This window comes from Pseudonaja textilis, chromosome 9 (genome assembly GCF_049901715.1).
Source record: "Pseudonaja textilis isolate UNSWEBS1 chromosome 9, rPseTex1.2, whole genome shotgun sequence".
Lineage (NCBI taxonomy): Eukaryota > Metazoa > Chordata > Lepidosauria > Squamata > Elapidae > Pseudonaja > Pseudonaja textilis.
In genome coordinates, this window is record NC_141998.1 from 4,891,313 (window position 1) to 4,909,455 (window position 18,143).

At 45.3% G+C, this 18,143-nt stretch overlaps 1 protein-coding gene and 1 long non-coding RNA gene across 15 annotated transcripts in view; one reads left to right on the plus strand and one right to left on the minus strand.

Annotated features, from left to right (window-relative positions):
* Positions 1–306: 306 nt before the first annotated feature.
* LOC148125020 (uncharacterized) lies at positions 307–17,874 on the plus strand. Of its 11 annotated transcripts, none has more exons than XR_015744610.1 (4): positions 307–412; positions 519–611; positions 2,035–2,126; positions 17,585–17,874. It is a non-coding gene; the product is annotated as an uncharacterized LOC148125020 (long non-coding RNA). The 11 variants fall into 11 exon arrangements; XR_015744605.1 differs by lacking the exon at positions 17,585–17,874 and adding an exon at positions 10,581–11,238; XR_015744603.1 differs by lacking the exon at positions 17,585–17,874 and adding an exon at positions 3,549–4,847 and having other exon boundaries at positions 308–412.
* Positions 5,162–18,143, minus strand: part of PDLIM2 (PDZ and LIM domain 2) — a 75,991-nt gene continuing 63,009 nt past the window's right edge. For all 4 annotated transcript variants that reach the window (XM_087938679.1, XM_087938680.1, XM_087938681.1 and 1 more), the window contains exons 8-10: positions 11,537–11,682; positions 9,725–9,845; positions 5,162–6,190 (exon numbers count right to left, since the gene is read on the minus strand). In XM_087938679.1, coding sequence (XP_087794805.1) covers positions 5,995–6,190; positions 9,725–9,845; positions 11,537–11,682 — 463 coding nt within the window. In that variant the 3' untranslated portion in view covers positions 5,162–5,994. The remainder of the gene's footprint in view (positions 6,191–9,724; positions 9,846–11,536; positions 11,683–18,143) is intronic.

The following is an 18,143-nucleotide window of genomic DNA, read 5'->3' on the forward strand; positions in this document are numbered from 1 at the left end:
GGACCACATCTCCCAGAATCCCTAGCGTGGCCGCCCAGGGGCTGGGAATTCTGGGAGGCGCTGTGCAACCTGCGGGAGTCTCCCCATCCTTCCCGCCCGAAGCAGCCCAGGATGCTGGGATGTGTAACCAAGGCACACCTGGAGGCCATCCTCCCTCCGTGCCCCGCCTCCCCGGAAGGGTCCGTTTTGGAGTAGCGACGCTCTTTCCCCTCTGGGAGGACCGAGACGAAGCTCCCTCGGATCTTTCCCAATCGTTTCCGGATGCCGCTTCACTCCGGGCAAGAGCGCCCTTCCGGTCCCTCCAGCGCGAGGAGGGGGGGGAAGCAGAAGAAGGCGTTTCCGCTCAGGCGCACATCCGGGTTCTTTTGTCCCCCCCCGGGGTCGCAGCCGGGCGCCCTCCCCACCGCCTCAGGTGGGTCCGCCTCCCCTTCGCTCCCCCCCCGCCCCCTCCCTCCTTTTGGGCGGGGCTTTTCCTGCGGGATGTTTTGTGTAACGTTTTGGGCCTTGAACCCCAACAGATCCGCTGCAGCCTCTGAAGATGGCCCAGTTCAAGCGGCAGAAGCCTCTGCGGACCAGCAGCCTCCAGGGAGCCCCCCGGGGGTCGTTTCCAGGTGGGTCCCCCCCCCCCCCAAGGAGCCCCTCCCCTCCCCCCACCTGGGACCCCCCTTTTCCGCTTCCCCCTTTCCTCCTCCTGGAGGCCTTGCCTGGGGGTGAGGCTGCCCTGCAGGGCCTGGGGGACCGGGGGGCGGCTTGGGGCCTCTTCCCTTCTCCTTCCCTGCCAGTAAAGCCGCAGGAGGAGGAGGAGGAGGAACAACCTTTGGGTGGCTTTTTAGCCAGAACTGGGCAAAGTGGGTGAAATGGGGATTTCTGCTCTACTTCCGGAGGGTTTGGGTGGGACTTTTGGAAGCCTCCAGTCGGTTTTAGTGGTGCAAGTTTCTCATATTGAAGTAACAAAACTGTCCTGCAACTGTTGTGAACTGTGATTAAGAGATTGATGCCAAGGGGCTGAATGAGACGGGGATTCAAGAGGACTCGTGTTTAAGGCACCTTTAAATGGGTTTTAACTCTTATGATTCTCAGAGGAGACAAAGTATGCTTTTTATTTGCATTTATTTTTATGCCTTTATTATTTTTACAAACGCAGGTAGTCCTTGACTTATGACCACAGTGACCCCAAAATTGTCCATGGCATTTAGCGCCAGTGTTAAAGAGCCGATGCAGAGGGCGTAAAGCGGAGCTGATTGACTAGGAAGTGGGTAAAGGCTTGAGGTCCTCTCCACCTAAAAGAGCCCCCTGGGTGGTTCAGAGTTCCAAAGAATGATAAGGAAAGTGAACTAGGCTCATACAAAGGTACCACTTGCAGCGTTAGGGAACGTGTCAGATCCGTGTATCTGTCATTTCTTTAGTGGAAGAAGAAAACGGGGGGGGGAGCTGATAAAGAAATCCTTTTTTGATATAACCTGAATATATTTAATCTTATATCGAATTTGTATAACCCACATATGATACAATGGAGGGAGAAAAGCCAGATGACCAGAACTATCACCTCTGAGAGGCACAACCAGGAGATGAGAAGGTCATAAAAATTCCACTAAAGAAATGACAGATACACGGATCTGACACGTTCACTAATGCTGCAAGATTGAGATTGAGATTGAGATTGTACTTTGGGAATCTCTTGAATAGTTCCTTCTAACAAGCAGGATGGGGAGGAATTAACATAGTGCCTTTTGTTTCACTAAATACCCATCGAGATAAGGGGAGGGGTTCTAAACTCCCTTATATATCCCTGTATGCCTGAGAGACTCAGATGCTGCTTTGAACTCCTACAGGAATGGTCTCATCTCAATAAAGAATTCCTTTGTGATACGTTTGGATACGTTTTCAGAAGTTCATTCTAGTTGAGTGAATGGGAAAAGTTCTGTGGCCTGACAGAACGTACTGGTTTACCTCGGACAGCGTGGTCATTATCCGAGGAGAGTCATTTGAGCTTATTCTAGGCCAAGTAATTCCAGTGCTTTTCTCTGCTTTTAGGGAGGAGAGAAGCAGCGTGTTTTTACTGGCATTGTCACCAGTCTTCATGATTATTTTGGCGTGGTGGATGATGAAGTTTTTTTCCAGCTAAGGTGAGTAGAACCGGAGCAGCAGAGACAGAAGCCGGCCTCAAATGGCTGCTCGAGGACAGTGTAACATTGCCACTCTTCAGCCTTACGTGAGCCTTGGAAGGAGCAGTAAAGGGGCTGCGTCTCAGGTCTGAGGATCACCCACGCCTGGCTGCTTATCGCTGTTGCTTCCGCTGTTGGAATTGGGTGTAATCTACTACAGATCGTTATACGTCCTGCTAGAAAAATGCAAGTAGTCTAGGGAAAAAGGTTTCTAGCTAAGCTTTCCTGTGCCAGCTTCTACTTGCAAAGTAGCTGGCTGGCTGCATATGCTATATTGGAAATGAATGTTCTGCTAACCCACTTTCCCTAAGCAGTGGGAAGTTTTTATGCCATTTTCTTCATTTACAAAGAGCCATAAGCATATACAGGTAGTTCTCAACTTACAACAGTTCGTTTAGTGACTGTTCAAAGTTACAACGGCACTGGATAAGGTGACTTGCAACCATTTTTCACCCTTATGGCCTTGTAGCATCCCCGTGGTCACATGATCAAAATTCAGATGCTTGGCAACTGATTCATATTTATAACGGTTGCAGTATCCCAGGGTGATGTGATTCCCCCTTTTTGTGACCGTCTGACAAGCAAAGCCCATGGGGAAGCTGGATTCATTTAACAACCATGTGACTAATTTAAACAATTGCAGTGATTAACTCAACAGACCTGACAAGGAAAAGTTGTAAAATGGGGCAAAATTCACTTTTAAGAAATTCCTCACTTAGCAGCATAAAGTTTGGGGTCGTTTGTGGTCATAAGTTGAGGATTACCTGTACTCCGAGTTATAATTTGTCAGTCTTTGCTTGTCATGCTAACTACTGTAGATTCATGGCGGGTTGCATCCTTGTACTACAACAAGTTCTGGGAGTTGTCCCTTTGGCCTGTCTTGGACCCCAGAATCTGTTATGACACTTAGCTACAGTCAGTTTAGGTGTCATGCCCGTCAGAGTCTGAATCTGAGGAGGAAGATGAACAGCTGATGAAGCTGGAGTGTAGCTCTGTTGGCTGTGGAGGAGGCTGGGGAAAGGTCCAGCTGGGCAGAGCAGGGGAGAGATAGAACAAGGGAGGGGGAGTTCAGCGGAAGACCCAGGTCCATCCTTTCTTCATCCTAGGACACGCAGGGAGGAACGGAGAAGAGAGCAACGTGGGTTGTGTGGCTTATGGGGGAAGAAAAGGCCCTGATTCCCTTCATTAGCCGCAGCTGGGAAGGGAATTTAAAAGAAATGCATGCTGACTGTGGCAGCTGCTGGGAGCAAACATGAGTTTATCTGACTTTGCTTCTCTGTTTTCCTGGCCTCTTCCCAATAATGTTGAGTTATTGCCATGCCTGGGATTCTTGTTCCTGCCCTGTGAACTAATTACCTCATTTTGCCTTGATTGGATTTACAGTTACAGTTTTTGTTGACCACGTTTTGGACTTGATTCTCTTCAGCCAAAGGCTGTTCCTGGGAGAGTTTTTTTCTCCAGTCAGAAGGGAACCAGGACATTGGGGGCAAAGTTGGAGCTAATAAAGGGACTCTTCTTGATTATCTGACTGTGCTGCCTTTGTGCCACGCCCCTTTGGGTCATCACATGAGGTGAGAGTGAAAAAAAGACCTTGGAGAAAACATTAGGAGCAATCACACCACCACTCACTGTGCATAGTGCAATTGGCACAACGGAAAACCACAATGTGTTGAACCAGCACAAGAGTACCTGTTTTCCAAGAACGGTTTTGAATAGATCATTGCCTCTAGAAATGGCATTCGGCCACCAGGGAGAGGCCAACTCTTGTACGTATCCAATCAAAAGAAATGCAACCTCAAAGCCCCACTGAACTCCTGTTATGAAAATGAGGACATACGTGGCAGAAAGTGAACCTTGCAAACACAGGTGAGGTTCTCTCACTATTCAGGCAGGTAACAAAAAAACAGCACTTACTGTGTTGAGCCTCGAACTGGCTAAATATTTGACTGAAGTCACCTCTCTAATATCCTCCCCCACAAATAAAAAGAAAGCCAGCCTCTTCCTATCCTCCACACCCTGGGACATATATAATTATAAACACAGGTAGTCCTTGACTTACAACCGCTTGCTTAGCGACGGATTGAAGTTATAGCAGATCTCTCTCCCCACCCCCAAAAAAGAGTACTTACAAACCAATTTCAAAGTTCTGACAGTCCCCTGATTGCATTTGGGGTGTTTGGCATAGCAACTGTCTTGCGACTATGATCATTTGCAAAGTCCTGCGATCATACAACCCCAATTTATGATGGGTTATGTCCGTTGGATACAACGAGATTGAGTAACCATCACGGCGTTGAACAGCTGTTGCAAAAAAAGGTAAAAATCTGCTGTGGTCATTTGGAGACCTACTTAATGACGGGCAGAACTTCCTACTGTGATTCCTGCCCCAATTATGGCTGTAAGTCAAGGACTACTTTTGTGCAAATCCTCCTTATTCTGACAAGACTGCTCACCCTTGCCTCAGGGGACAGGGGAACAAACGGTGGTGGAATTCAACCGGTTCGCAGCACTTCAGCCACTGAGCCAGTTGTTAAATTGCTGGCTGGCCACGCTAGAGTCCTCACGCGCCCCATTTTGGCTCCCCATTTGGCCTACTAGGCCCAAAACCAGGTGCGGGGTGTGTGTGCATTTTTGCACCCAGGGAGGTGCAGGAGGCCAAGTGCTACCTGTCACACACCCCTGGCCACAACCACCATGGCCACACCCACCCAGCCGGTCATTAGGGCAGAGAACGGGTTGTTAAATTATTTGAATCCCACCACTGGGAACAACTAGACGTCTCTTTCAATAAATATATCCACATTAATAAAGAGCATTCAGATGATCCTGCAAACAGTTATTGCAGTAGCTTGCAGCCAAAGCTATTTCATACGATTATTAAATTGAAAAGCTTTTTTAAAACAAAAAACAAAAAAAAAACTACCCACCGGTCTGTGCTAAAAATTACAAAAACTCCTTCCTGACCTCAGAGGGAAGAGACAAAAAGCAAAGGCAGACATGGGCCGATTGTTTTATCCATCCTTATACTTATACATATACATTATACATATATATTATATTTCACATAGAGATCTGGCTTAATATCTTAAGAGAAGCGTCACAGGGAAAGTCACCATTCAGAGTTGAATCCACGCCGTCCAGGACCCAGGGAGATTCCAACTTCCCTTCAGTCTTAGATTTTGCATTTTGGGCAGAGGTGGCATTCAGCCGGTTGGCACCGGTTCTGGCGTACTGGGAGCAGAAAGCACTCTCTCATAGAACCAGTAGGAAGAAATGTGGAATCCCACCACGGATCTTGGGGCAGGGAGCGCTTGGCAACGGGGGCAAGACAGAAGTGCTTTCAGCCACAGAACCAAGTCGTTAAGAAACTCCCGTCGCTTCTGGGAGCTGCTGGACACAAACCAGGATTAATACAAGCACGGCGATCGCTTCCCAGAGTGCAGGAACTAAGGCCTACTTGGCATCAAGCGGGGAGCCGTCATTTCTGAAGCTGTCAAACGGACAAATGTCCTCGCCAGCGAACATTTGTTCCTTGAAGAAAGATGGCCCCAAACTATGGTAGTTAGAAAGAAAGAAAAGAAAAGCCGTTTGCCTTGAAGAATGCCCTCTCCCTCCCTCGACGCTTTCCCCAAAGATCCTTGCATGACATTTTGAGTTGCGATGGTGGCCCTTGACCTCTTGCCCCCCAAAACCTCCTTTCCCGCAGATGTCTTTAAAGGGCTGAATCGTGTTTGGTGAGAAGTAGCTTTTGCGTAGATCCCTGCTGGAAATCTCCATTTGACTGCAATTCCTCCTCCTCCTCTTCAAGCCTCCCAAGCTCCGCTATCATCTAAGACTGGGAATAGACAGCCAGGACAGTGCCGCCCTCTGCTGGGCTCTGGTAGCGCTGGCGGGCGTGTTTCTCACAATACATCTCTTCCCCAACCCAGAAGTGGCCACGCATCTTCAGGTTGAGCCCACAGTCGGTGCAAACGTAGCAAGATGGGTGGCGGTAGCGGTTCTCTTGGATCTTCACAGCCTGGTATCTGGGGAAGGTGGAACAGAAGAGAAGTCCTGTGAGAAAAGATGACTAAGCATCGACAAGCAGCAGGTGGTTCAATCTTGGCAAGATTTGTGGACTTCAACTTCCAGAAATTCCCAATCATCAATCCACCAGTCGAAGTTCCACAAGTCTTAAATTTGCCTTGGTGGGACACCCCCGATCTACAACAAGCCAACCGTCATCATCATCCAAGGGTCACCAACTCTCTGAAAGGCTTGGTTTAACCAAGCATTCTTTAGTTTACTTTACTTTATTATCATTGCACCTCGTACAATGAAATCAAACTCCATTTCAGTGCACATCATGACCATGAAAATAAACACAAACACACACCTTTCACCCTCCACACATTGAACCGAAAACCCCCAACACCGCACCAACAATGCACTATACAGCAGAATTCAAAAGAGCTACTGCCCTGGGATAGAAGCTGTTTTTCAGCCTATTCGTCCTTGTTTTTATTGTCATGCTAATAGTTAAAAAAAAAGGATGAGATGGATCTTTGAGAATGTTTTGAACTTTCTTAAGGCAGCGGGAGCTCTAAAGCTCTTCCAAAGAGGGGAGAGAGCAGCCAATGATCTTCTGGGCAATGACGTTAACCCTCTGGAGTGCTGTCCTATCTGCCCCTGTGCAGTTGGCAAACCATACAGAGGTGCAGTAAGTTAATATACTCTGTATGGTGCAGCAGTAGAAGGTCACCAGCAGTTATCAATTCAGTTGTTTCCTGAGAAGCCTCAGGTAGTATCATCTCTGCTGGGCCCTTTTGACCAGGGCTGCAATGTGAATACCCCAGGTCAGGTCCTTTTTTAGGGTAACACCCAGAAACTTAAAACTGGCCACTTGCTCCACTCGGTCTCCATTGATAAACCAGGGCTGGATGTCTGATCTGTTCCTTCTATAGTCCACTATAAGCCTTGGAAAACAGGTTGATCCTCTTCTCTCTGGGGCAGCCCCTCAAGTATTGGAAGACTGTTATCATGTCTCCCCTGGTCCTTCTCTTCACTGCAACCGTTCTTCGTATGTTTTAGCCTCCAGTCCCTTCATCATCCTGGTTGTTCTTCTCTGCACTCTTTCTAGAGTCTCAACCTCTTTAAAATATGGTAACCAAAACTGGATGCAGTACTCCAGGTGTGGTCTTACCAAGTCTTTATAGAGTGGTATTAGTACCTCACTTGATCTTGATGGTATACATTGGTTGTAAGCGGAAGAACTGGTTGTAAAGTCACTCCCCCGCCCCCAATGCAGCTGTAATTAAATGAATCGTTGTAAGTCAAATACGACATGTATTATCGAAGGGACCAATGCCTGACCTCTCATTTGGCTGCTCTTAGCATGGTTCATCTTCATCCACTCCTCTTTCCTTTCTTCTAGCCTGGCAGGTTACACTGCCATTTCCAGTTGTGGGTTGCAAAATCATTAATTACCAAAATCATCCGCAGCTCTTATTCAGGAAAAAATATTCAGGCCCAAAACCGTCCTGAGTGCTTATCCCTTGCCCCACCCGTGGCTTTAATCCCTGGGCCAAGGATCCCTTTGAAGATCTGAAGAAAGACAGATTCATCCTCTTTGCCATCGTTTATCTGTATTTTGGACTGATTTTTATCGCAACTTCTTCCTTGTGAGCTGCCCAGTCATCAGGCACAGATGTTTAATAAACTAGCTATGGAGATTCCTAATCATCCAAGTCATGGTTGTCCCCAAAGGTGTTTTTTTATTTTCCCCAAAAGACAACTGGACTTTCTTGTTTGTTTCTTTCCCCCTTTTAAAACGTTCCGAAGAACTAAAGAAGCTTCTTGGATGAAAAACAAATGTTTTCAAAGAAAAGGGAAAAAAACCAAGAAAGTCCAATTGCCTTTTTGCAAAATAATTTCTTTAATAAATTACTAACATTAACACCAAAAACAAAAAATGCACGCTTACAATCACCACCTTAGCAAATGCCTCAACTACTGTTACTCTGCTCACTGGTTCAAAATAGACCCTCCTCCTTACCAAACCGTTTTGCTTTCTGTGTCTTTTTTTTTTTTAATGAAAGTTTCCTGCTAGAAATTCATTACGCATCATCAGGGCATGCTTCGGAGGTGGTATTCAGCAGGTTCAGGCCAGTTCTGGAGAACCGGTAGCGGAAATTTTGAGTCGTTTGGAGAACCAGCAAATGGCACCTCTGACTGGCCCCACCCCCTTCTATTCTCTGCCTCCCATTGAGTCCCAGCTGATCGGCTGGGTCTTCTTTGGTTGCCCTGCACAGGAGAACGGAGCTGGAAAGCAGGTTAGTAGGATGGGGAGGGAATGGGGTTTTGCAGTAACCTTCCCCTGCTATGTCCACCAAGCCATGCCCACCACACTCACCAAGCTACACCCACAGAACCAGTAGTAAAAAAATTTGAATCCCACCACTGGCATGCTGGCTCTTCACCCACTCTGTAAACAGCTGCTGGAATCTCTGCCCACCAGATGGCTATAAATAACAAACTCTTTGCCCTGTGGGGCAAAGGGGGTAGTGGCAGGGCCTCCTGCCCCAGATCAAATCCAAATACCTGAACCTAGGACCACAAATAGAGACTGGAAAATTAGTTAAGCGATGCGAAGTCGTATGGTGGCGGCTGATGCTGTGGCCTTTTTGGAGGTGGTCATGAAGCGAGACATCCCATGTGACTGTGGCTTGCAACCTCCAGCCAGCTTCCCCCTTTGCTGATGTGGAAGATCACAAATGATGACCACGTGATGGAAGGATGATGCAATTGTCATAAGTGTGAGCCCAGCTGCCATGTGCCTGGACTGTGATCACGTGACTTCAAGGAATGTAATGGCTGTTAAGTAGAGGACTGATCATAGGTCACTTTTTTTTTTTGTTTGGGGTGGGGGGGGGGGGGGGGGGATTATTATTGGCCGTGGGGGGGTTTGTGGTTCTACCCTCCATTTCCCCCTTTTTTTTTTTTTTTCCCAGAATAACAAGAGCTGGAAGGACCAATAACATTCCAGACAAATGGCTGTCCCATCTCCAGGGACAGAGCACCCACAACATCTGGAGATGAAGTCAGTCCACGGATTAATTATTCTCACTGTCAGGAAATTTCCCCTTAATTCTAGGTTGGATCTTTCTTTGATAAGCTTCCATCCATTATCCCAAAGGGGCTTTTTCCAAGAGGCAACTGGATTTCCTTGTTTTTCTTTGAAGACGTTTTCACTTCTCATCCAAGAAGCTTTTCCAGCTCTGCTCTGCTGAAGAAGTTCTGCTGGAGAAGCTTCTTGGATGAGAAACAAAAATGTCTTCAAAGGAAAGCCTTTCTATGTCCGGTGGCCTCTTGAGAAAGCATCTTCGGTACAACCATGACCTGGATGACGGAGAATCTTCAGACATTTCCATCCATTACTTTTTTTTCCTCCTGCCTTCAGGTGCTTTGGAGAATAAATCATCCCCTCTTCCATGTGGCAAACCCCTCAAATAGTTGAAATAGGCCTTCTCTATTCTAATCCCTTTGGTACCAAATCCTACTTTAGGATTAGCCATACTCACGTGATGGGGCTGTCACATTTCTCACAGGTGTGCAGCTTCTGAGCGTTCCCTGCTGTAGTGCTGCTGACCGGCTTGTGCAAACTGGGAGAGAGCTGGCTGGGGAAATGGCTTGCTGTGCCCTCTGTCAAAGCAGGACAGAAGGTACATTAGAAAACAGCATTTTTTTTTAAAAAAAAAACTGGTTTTAAAACGGGTCCTCAAACTTGACAGCTTTGAGACTTGTGGACTTCAACTCCCAGAATTCCTCCTCCAGTCATGTTAGCTCAGGAATTCTGGGAGTTGAAGTCCACGAGTCTCAATGTTGCCAAGTTTGGAGATCCCTGTTTTAGACAGATGGTTTTATTTATTTTTATTTTATTTATTTATTTGATTTGTCATCGCTTACAACAGGAGTCTTCAAACTTGACAGCGTTAAGACTTGGACTTCAACTCCCAGAATTCCTCCTCCAGTCATGTTAGCTCAGGAATTCTGGGAGTTGAAGTCCACAAGTCTCAAAGTAGCCAAGTTTGGAGATTCCTGTTTAAGATAGATGGTTTTATTTATTTTTATTTTATTTATTTATTTGATTTGTCAATCGCTTACAACAGGAGTCTTCAAACTTGACAGCGTTAAGACTTGTGGACTTCAACTCCCAGAATTCCTCCTCCGGTCATGTTAGCTCAGGAATTCTGGGAGCTGAAGTCCACAAGTCTTAAACTTGCCAAGTTTGAGGGCCCTTGCTTTAAAGAATGTACAATCCTATGTATATCAACCCAGAAATTAAGGTGGTTTTTTTTTTCTTCTTCTCAATGAAAAAATCACATCTGCAGCCTCAAAAGAAGTATTTCACTGAATGAATACTTTTCCTTCTTTCAGTGTCAGTGTTAATAGCTGAAGCAAGTTCAGGATGGCGCATTGAGCAGGCCAATGTATCTGCACAGGTTTAGAAGGGAAACATGATTGTTTATAATTTTCTTGTTTCCTTTCCTCTGAAGAAAAAGTGGCATCCATCAGAAACCTCCATGCCCTTACATTATTAAAACTACCAATTAAAAGTCTGTCAGCTGAAAGCTTTCCGCTGATTACTGTCGTCTGTCAACAAAGATTATAGCCCATCCAGAGGCTGGTTTAAAATGCTGGTTTATCTGCCTTTTGAATTTAAGTTTCCTCCCTTATTTGCTTCCTCCCTCTCTCCCCCCCCACCACACACAAACAGGGCAGCAAACTAGACCAGCCATAAAAGGAACAAGACCTGTTCATATCATTATGACAAAAAACAAAAAGTTGTGATTTGATGCTAATGCCTTTTTTTACTGCAACAGAGAGTGTCACAAGTCAATGCTGCTTATCTTTCCTTTCTTCTCCTTCCTCACTTCTCTTCCCCCTCTTCTTCTTCACTGCTTTTCCATTTGCCTTTGTATCTCATAATAGTTTATAACTCAATAAAAATGTTAAAACTGGAAGGAACAAGACTTTTATCCCATGAGATTATTACATGGTCGCAAATGAATAAAGGCCGATCTACCAAAGTTAATGTTACCAAGTTTCTCATATATTTTTTTCTCCAGTTGGTTTGTTCTATCTTACTTCCAACCCTCACACCTTGTGATTTTGAAAAGAAGAGAAAACAAGCTCATTTTATGCTATTAGAAGCATTTCCCATTATCATATTTTTGCAAACATGTGTTTCTATAACGTACACAAGAAAAAAAACGACTACAACAGAAAACACTAGATCGGAACACGTCTGGATTAAAATGCAAAGCCAGTTGTGCCACGTGTCTTCATTCTATCCACAGATAAGAACCCTGCCCACCCTCTGCCTCTTTCACCTTTTTCATCCAATTCCAGAGCCACCTGGAGTAGGCGGAAAGTGCTGGACTGCCGTGGTGCAGCCCTCGTATCACGGTTTTCCTGCATCAGCTTGTAGACCTCCGAGTCTCCTTCCAAGTGGTTCATGGTCGGCTCCGTATCCAAGCTAAGAGAGACAAAACATGTACAGTCAGGCTTAGGATGAAGGGGAAAAAAATACCTCAAGGTTTCCATCCAGGAGGACAGGACAAACTAGTATTTCATCCCTTTACAGTGCCTGAAAGAAGAGGGATGACCAGAATAGGGGCTGAGTGCAATCCTTGTAGGCTGCTCATCTACAGAGGTACATATGTTATTATCACGATGCTACTTGTTTGACAATGGAACTCATGTAGGACTTTCCTTGCTCCAGACGGGACAAGATTTCAGAAAGTGACTGTTTTCTATCCAGGTTTAAAGTCAGAAAAATGTTGCTCTCTACCCTTTCACTGTTTAAGAAAGTATCTCTAGTACTTCTGCTCTCTAACTCTTCCAATATCTCCAGCACGCCTGCTCTCTCTCTCTTCCTCTCTGGAAACTAGATCCACCACAACCAGCAAAAGAAGTCAGTGAAGATCCAGGACGCTCCTTGAGACATGTAAATGGGATGACAGCAGAGAGGCTCCCTCTCCCATTGGCTGAACCCCAAGAGAAAAGCTTATCCAGACATGTCCTTCAACACTTGTCCAAACGGCTCACCTACAGAAAACGGGTCGTTTTGTAGAAGCACACGAGTACGGTAGTAAGCTAGCACCTGCACCGCTTCTTTCTGCCAGAACCAGCCCTCTGGAGTCTAACCAGGTTTAGGAAGGCTGCGAATTAACCCTCCTCCCAGCAACAGCGAATTTGGTAGCCCTCTCACCACAATTTTTCTTCTTCTTCTTCCTCCTCTGGTCCTTGGAGTTGCTCGGAGTCAGTCTTGCTGCCTCTCCCGTTGTGAGAGAACAGGCGGGACTCTCCCTCAACCTACAATCCTTAGACCTGCCCTGTCTCGACCTTCGTCAGCAACTCTGACGAAGCGTGTGATTAACCCTCACACTTCCTGGCCCAATAAGGAGTGCAGTAAATGATGCCCAGAAAGTACATTTTGCAGATCTGGGAGGCTTAGGCACAACGGAATAGGAAGAGGGCTTCCTGACAAGGAAGGAAACTTACTTTCCCCCAGCACCAAAATGAGTTGGGTTGGTTAGTTTATTTTCAGAGTGCAGAGTTCCAGGCACAAATTTTATTACTAAAATCTGAAAATATAAAGAGGTTATGATAAGAGTATTTACCAGGTATAAGAAGTGAGTACTGGAAAATTGTTTGATTAATGACACACCGACTAAGTAATTAGAAATGTTTGTTTTTACGTTTATTGGTTATTTATACCTTTTTGGTTTCGTATTTTACGAAATGTTTTGTATTATGTATTTTTTTTATGTCTAATAAAGTTTATTTTTAAATTTTTTAAAAAAATAAAATCTGATAAAGTACAATTTAAAATGGAATTGGAATAAGGTTTAAAATGAAGTTGGAATAAAGCACAATCATTTAATATATAGATAAATAAAATATGATACAATTATATTTCGGTACCACCCCTGCAATCTACCCCCGTCAGTCCCACACCAAAATGAGTAAAATCGGACAAACACTCCTGGATGGAGTGTTTTCCTCTGCCCATCTCTAGCAACCGCCAGCCTCTCTTGAGAAATAAGCAGAATTTACCGGAGATAAGCACAATCTGCTTTCATGTTCCAACTACTTGGTGATTCAGAAACTTACATTTTACATCTCTCCTAAAATAACAGTTTGAGTGGTTGTGTGTGTGTCCCCGGCACAGGAGAAATCAATCTAAAATGGAGGTTCTCAGCTACCACAACTGGTGGGGGGGGAATGATCTGAGGTACATTTTCTGTTAATATGGCAGTGGTTTTACTGTATGTTTTTCTTCTTGAACAATTAAGAGCCAGCCATGTCATAGCTAAGAAAGATCATCAGAAGAAAAACAAAGTATGGGGCACTATCGATGGCTCTCAACTTTTCCTGCGTCTATGAAGACTTTTAGAAGAACGCATTAAAAATTATAAGTGGAATTGTCATCTTTCTTTTTCCTTTTTAGGACTATAATTAAAAGAAAACACATCAATATAAACATTAGTGCAAACTGCAGGTGTAAAATGGCAACCTCCAATTATCCACTGGCTCGTGTTTTATTTCCCTAGTAATTTTATTTAGAAAGAACGTTAAAAGATATAGAAAGGAAGGAAGGAACGAAGGAAGATAAAAAAGAACCCAAACACCCCTTTAAGGAAATAAGATTCCAATTCATTGCTGTTATTTTATTTTGAAATGAAAACACTTATTTTGAAATGAAAACAATTCATAAACATTAGGTAACACAAAATGCAGGAAGCTGCCTTACTGCCAGGCCATTTGTCTCTATGGTAGTGTTTACTCCAATTGGGACCTGCTTTCCCGTTCCTAAGGCTTTACTATCATTGTTTGCAAGCAGGTGTTCAACTATTCCTGAATAATGGTGGGAATGAGTTGCCAGTTTTTCTGTTTTGAATGAGTGGTGAAGATTTGAGAAACCCTTCTCTGGAAAGACCATTAAAGCAAACCGGCGCTATTCCTGTGCTGAAAAATGAACAATGCCCCAAGAGCTGCATGTTTGATCGTCTAAAAACCTGCGATATAGACTTGACTTGGGGAAGCTGAAAAGCATCTATCGAAAAACAACTCGCACTGGACCAGCATGGCAGATTGTGGTCCACCAGCTTCAATGGAGAGGCTTCCATCTTGCGTTGGGTTCATTTGGACTGGGCCTATGACAATACTCTGACGACGACTTATGTTCATATATTCAGTTCAAGGCAGCCACGCCCAAACTCTTGTCAATAGCTCTTTTATGCTGCTTCTCGAAGAGACTTGTGTATCAATAATTAAAAAACGGAAAGACACGCATGCCCTTCCTTTTATCAATAAGGAAGGAGCAGAAAACACACACACAAAGGAAGGGTGTGTAGCTTGGCAGTGCAAGGATGTAAGTGGTGAAACTGGACAATGCAGATCAAGGTACAGCTACCTTGATTGAGCTGTTTCTGGCTAGCATAAGATTCTTAAATCTACTGGCTAATAAATGGGCCTTGACAAGCTTCCCCTAACCAGGCACCCTCCAAAAATATTGGATTTCTACTCTCCAGGTTTTGAAGCATTTCTAGCAGGGCTACCAGGCTCTGTAACAGCTTTGCTCCCTATGCCCTCCGTAGTTATCTGTATTCATTTATTTATTTTGTCATGTTTATGTAGTGTAAAATTTGGGGTGGTGACTCTTTGAGGGCCTTATGCAACGAAATTTCACTTTAATGTATGCCGATCAATGTACATTCAAAGTCACAATAAAGTTATCCTCTTCATTTTCTTTTTTTTTCTTTTTTCTCCATTTTCCATTCCATTCTATTATTTCCTATTCTATTCCATTCCATTCCATTCTAATGTACTGTAGTCCCATCCCATCCCATCCTATCCCACCCTATCCTGGTAAACTCACAAGATTCATTTTTCTCGCCACATACATATATACATCCGAACTAGTTAGTTAGTTAGCTTGTAATAAATATTATCAAATATTTAATAATATAATAGTTTGTAATAAATATTAATAGTTTATAATATTACCAAATATTGTAATGCATAAACTATATGTTTATGTAGTGTACCTTTGAGAGCTATTAAAATGAAATTTCATTTTAATCTATGCCAATTAGTGTACATTCAAAGTGACCATGACGTTATTTAAGTCTAACTCTAAGTCAGGTCTACCTTGCTGCCAAGGGACAAGGAACTGAAGAAGGGAGGAACCAAATTCAGGAGGTCACGGGCCACACCTAGAATTCTTTGGTGGATTTTGCCTGAAGACAAGCGTTCCATCTTCCTGGTATGATGACTCTTGGACCACCAAGACTTCCATTCTTCTGATAAAGTAAAGGTAAAAGCTCCCCTCGCACATACGTGCTAGTTGTTTCCTGCTCTAGAAGACGGTGCTCATCTCCGTTGCAAAGCCGAAGAAGAGCCAGCGCTGTCCGAAGACATCTCCGTGGTCATGTGGCCGGCATGACTAAATGCCTTTAAAGGCACATGGAACGCTGTTCCCTTCCCACCAAAGGGGTCCCTATTTTTCTACTTGCATTTTGACATGCTTTCAAACTGCTCGGTTGGCAGAAGCTCAGACAAGTAGCGGGAGCTCACTCTGTGACACGGCGCTAGGGATTTGAACCGCCAACCTGCTGACCTTTCTGATCGACAAGCTCAGTGGTCTTAGCCGCTGAGCCACCGCGTCCCTTATTATTAATAACGTACAATATAACAATAAAGCCGATCACTTAGCATCATTTGCAGAAGGGTTTTTACAAACAGGTTATTTTCTGAACTCCTGTGAAGCTACTGCTTTTCTTTTAGAGAATCCTGGCTTGCCAGCAGGGGGAAGAAAGAAATACAGTACTGGTTCATAGACCTAGGTATACAGTTACTACAGCACTAAAAAAAAAAAAATGTGACTCACAACTAGTCTTCACACACGCAACCATCGTAGCATCCTCCCGGTCATGTGGTCCAAATGCAGGCACCTGGCAACCAGCACTTATTTATAATTATTGTGGCAACCTCAGGTCATGTGATGGCTGGCTTCTCACCGCCAGCAAAGTCAATAGGGGAAGCCAGGCTTGCTTAACAACTGCATTATTCGCTTTACGACGGCAGGGATTTGCTTAATGATTGGGGGGAGGAAAGGTCATTAATATGAGGGGCAATTCTTTTAGCAGCCACCCTGCTTAGCCATGGAAATTCTGATCCCAACTGTGGTCATAAGTTGAATGCTACTTCCAGGTAAAAAAATGCTGCCAGTCACTGAATGTGGTCAGGAAATTAAAGAACTACAACAATGCAACTGAAGCATCACCTGTTTCTGAGTCTCTCCCTCTCTCTCCCTCCTGCTCTCCTCTCGCTCTCCCTCCCTCTCTCCTTCCCTCCCTCCCTCTCCCTCTCCTCTCTCCTTCCCTTCCTCTCCCTTTCTCCTCTCCCTCCCGCTCTCTTCTCTCTCCATCCCTCTTCTTCTCTCTCTCTCTCCTTCCCGTCTCCCCTCCTCTCTCCTGCTCTCTTCTCTCTCCCTCCCTCTCTCCTTCCCTCCCTCCCTCTTCCTCTCCCCTCTCTCTCCTCCTTTCCTTCCTCTCCCTTCTCCTCTCCCTCCCGCTCTCTTCTCTCTCCATCCCTCTTCTCTCTCTCTCTCCTTCACTCCTGTCTCCCCCTCCTCTCCTGCTCTTCTTTCTCCCTCCCTCTCTCCTTCCCTCTCCTCTCTCCCTCCTTCCTCTCCCCTTCTCCTCTCCCTCCCGCTCTCTTCTCTCTCCATCCTTCTTCCTTCTCTCTCTCTCCTTCCCTCCTGTCTCCCCCCTCCTCTCCTGCTCTCTTTCTCTCTCCCTCCCTCTCTCTCTTCCCTCCCCTCCTCTCCTCTCCCTTCCCTCTCTCTCTCCCGCTCTCTTCTTCTCTCCATCCCTCTTCTTCTCTCTCTCTCTTCCCGTCTCCCCTCCTCTCTCCTGCTCTCTTCTCTCTCCCTCCCTCTCTCCTTCCCTCCCTCCTTCCCTCTCCTCTCTCTCTCTCCTTCCCTCCTGTCTCCCCTCCTCTCTCCCGCTCTCTTCTCTCCTCCCTCCCTCTCCTCTCTTCCTCCTTCTCCCCCTCCTCCTCTCCCTCCTGCTCTCTTCTCTCTCTCTTCTTCTCTCTCTCTCCTTCCCATCTCCCCCTGCTCTCTTCTCCCTCCCTTCCTCTCTCCTTCCCTCCCTCCCTCTTTCTCTCCCCTCTCTCTCCTCCTTTTCTTCCTCTCCCTTCTCCTCTCTCCCTCCTGCTCTCTTCTCTCTCCATCCCTCTCCTTCTCTCTCTCTCTCCTTCACTCCTGTCTCTCCCTCTCTTCCTCCCTCCCTCTTCTCTCACCCCCTCCCTCCCTCTCTTCTCTCCCCCCACCCCCGTGTACACCAACACTCCTGTTTGCTTTGCAGGTCCAGAGTTAGCGATGGAGCTTGAATTCCTTGCACAAACCATCAAAATGACGAGATTCTTCTTAAGACCTTAGAAGGCCGACTACAATCAAACCAAATAAATCACTGGTTTGACTCCAGGAGCTAAATCCGATCCAGATGCAACTGATCCCCAATTGCCATCTCCTCACAACTTGCTCTGACTTCAAATGCTAATTTGAAAGCTGGAAAGAGGAAGGTGTTCAACCTTCCTCTCCCAACTCCCTGGACTTTCCTGGCTCGCCATTAAAAAGATTACGATTGGGAAAGAATTTGGTTAAAATAATTTATCCATTTATATTTCTCCCACTCCTCCATGGAAACTTGGAAAGGTAATTTAAGACTTTAGAAAAAAAAAAAAACCTAACTCCTACAGCTACTTTAAAGTAAACTAAAAAGTGTTGGAAGATCTACAGATAGAATCTGAATGTCACCTTTGGCAATCCCTTGCATATTTTAAGTCATCGTTATGGCCATTCAGTGCTAAGCCAGCATCATTTCTATACAGCACGAGAGAGAAAACTTACTGAGAGCTTCCAAA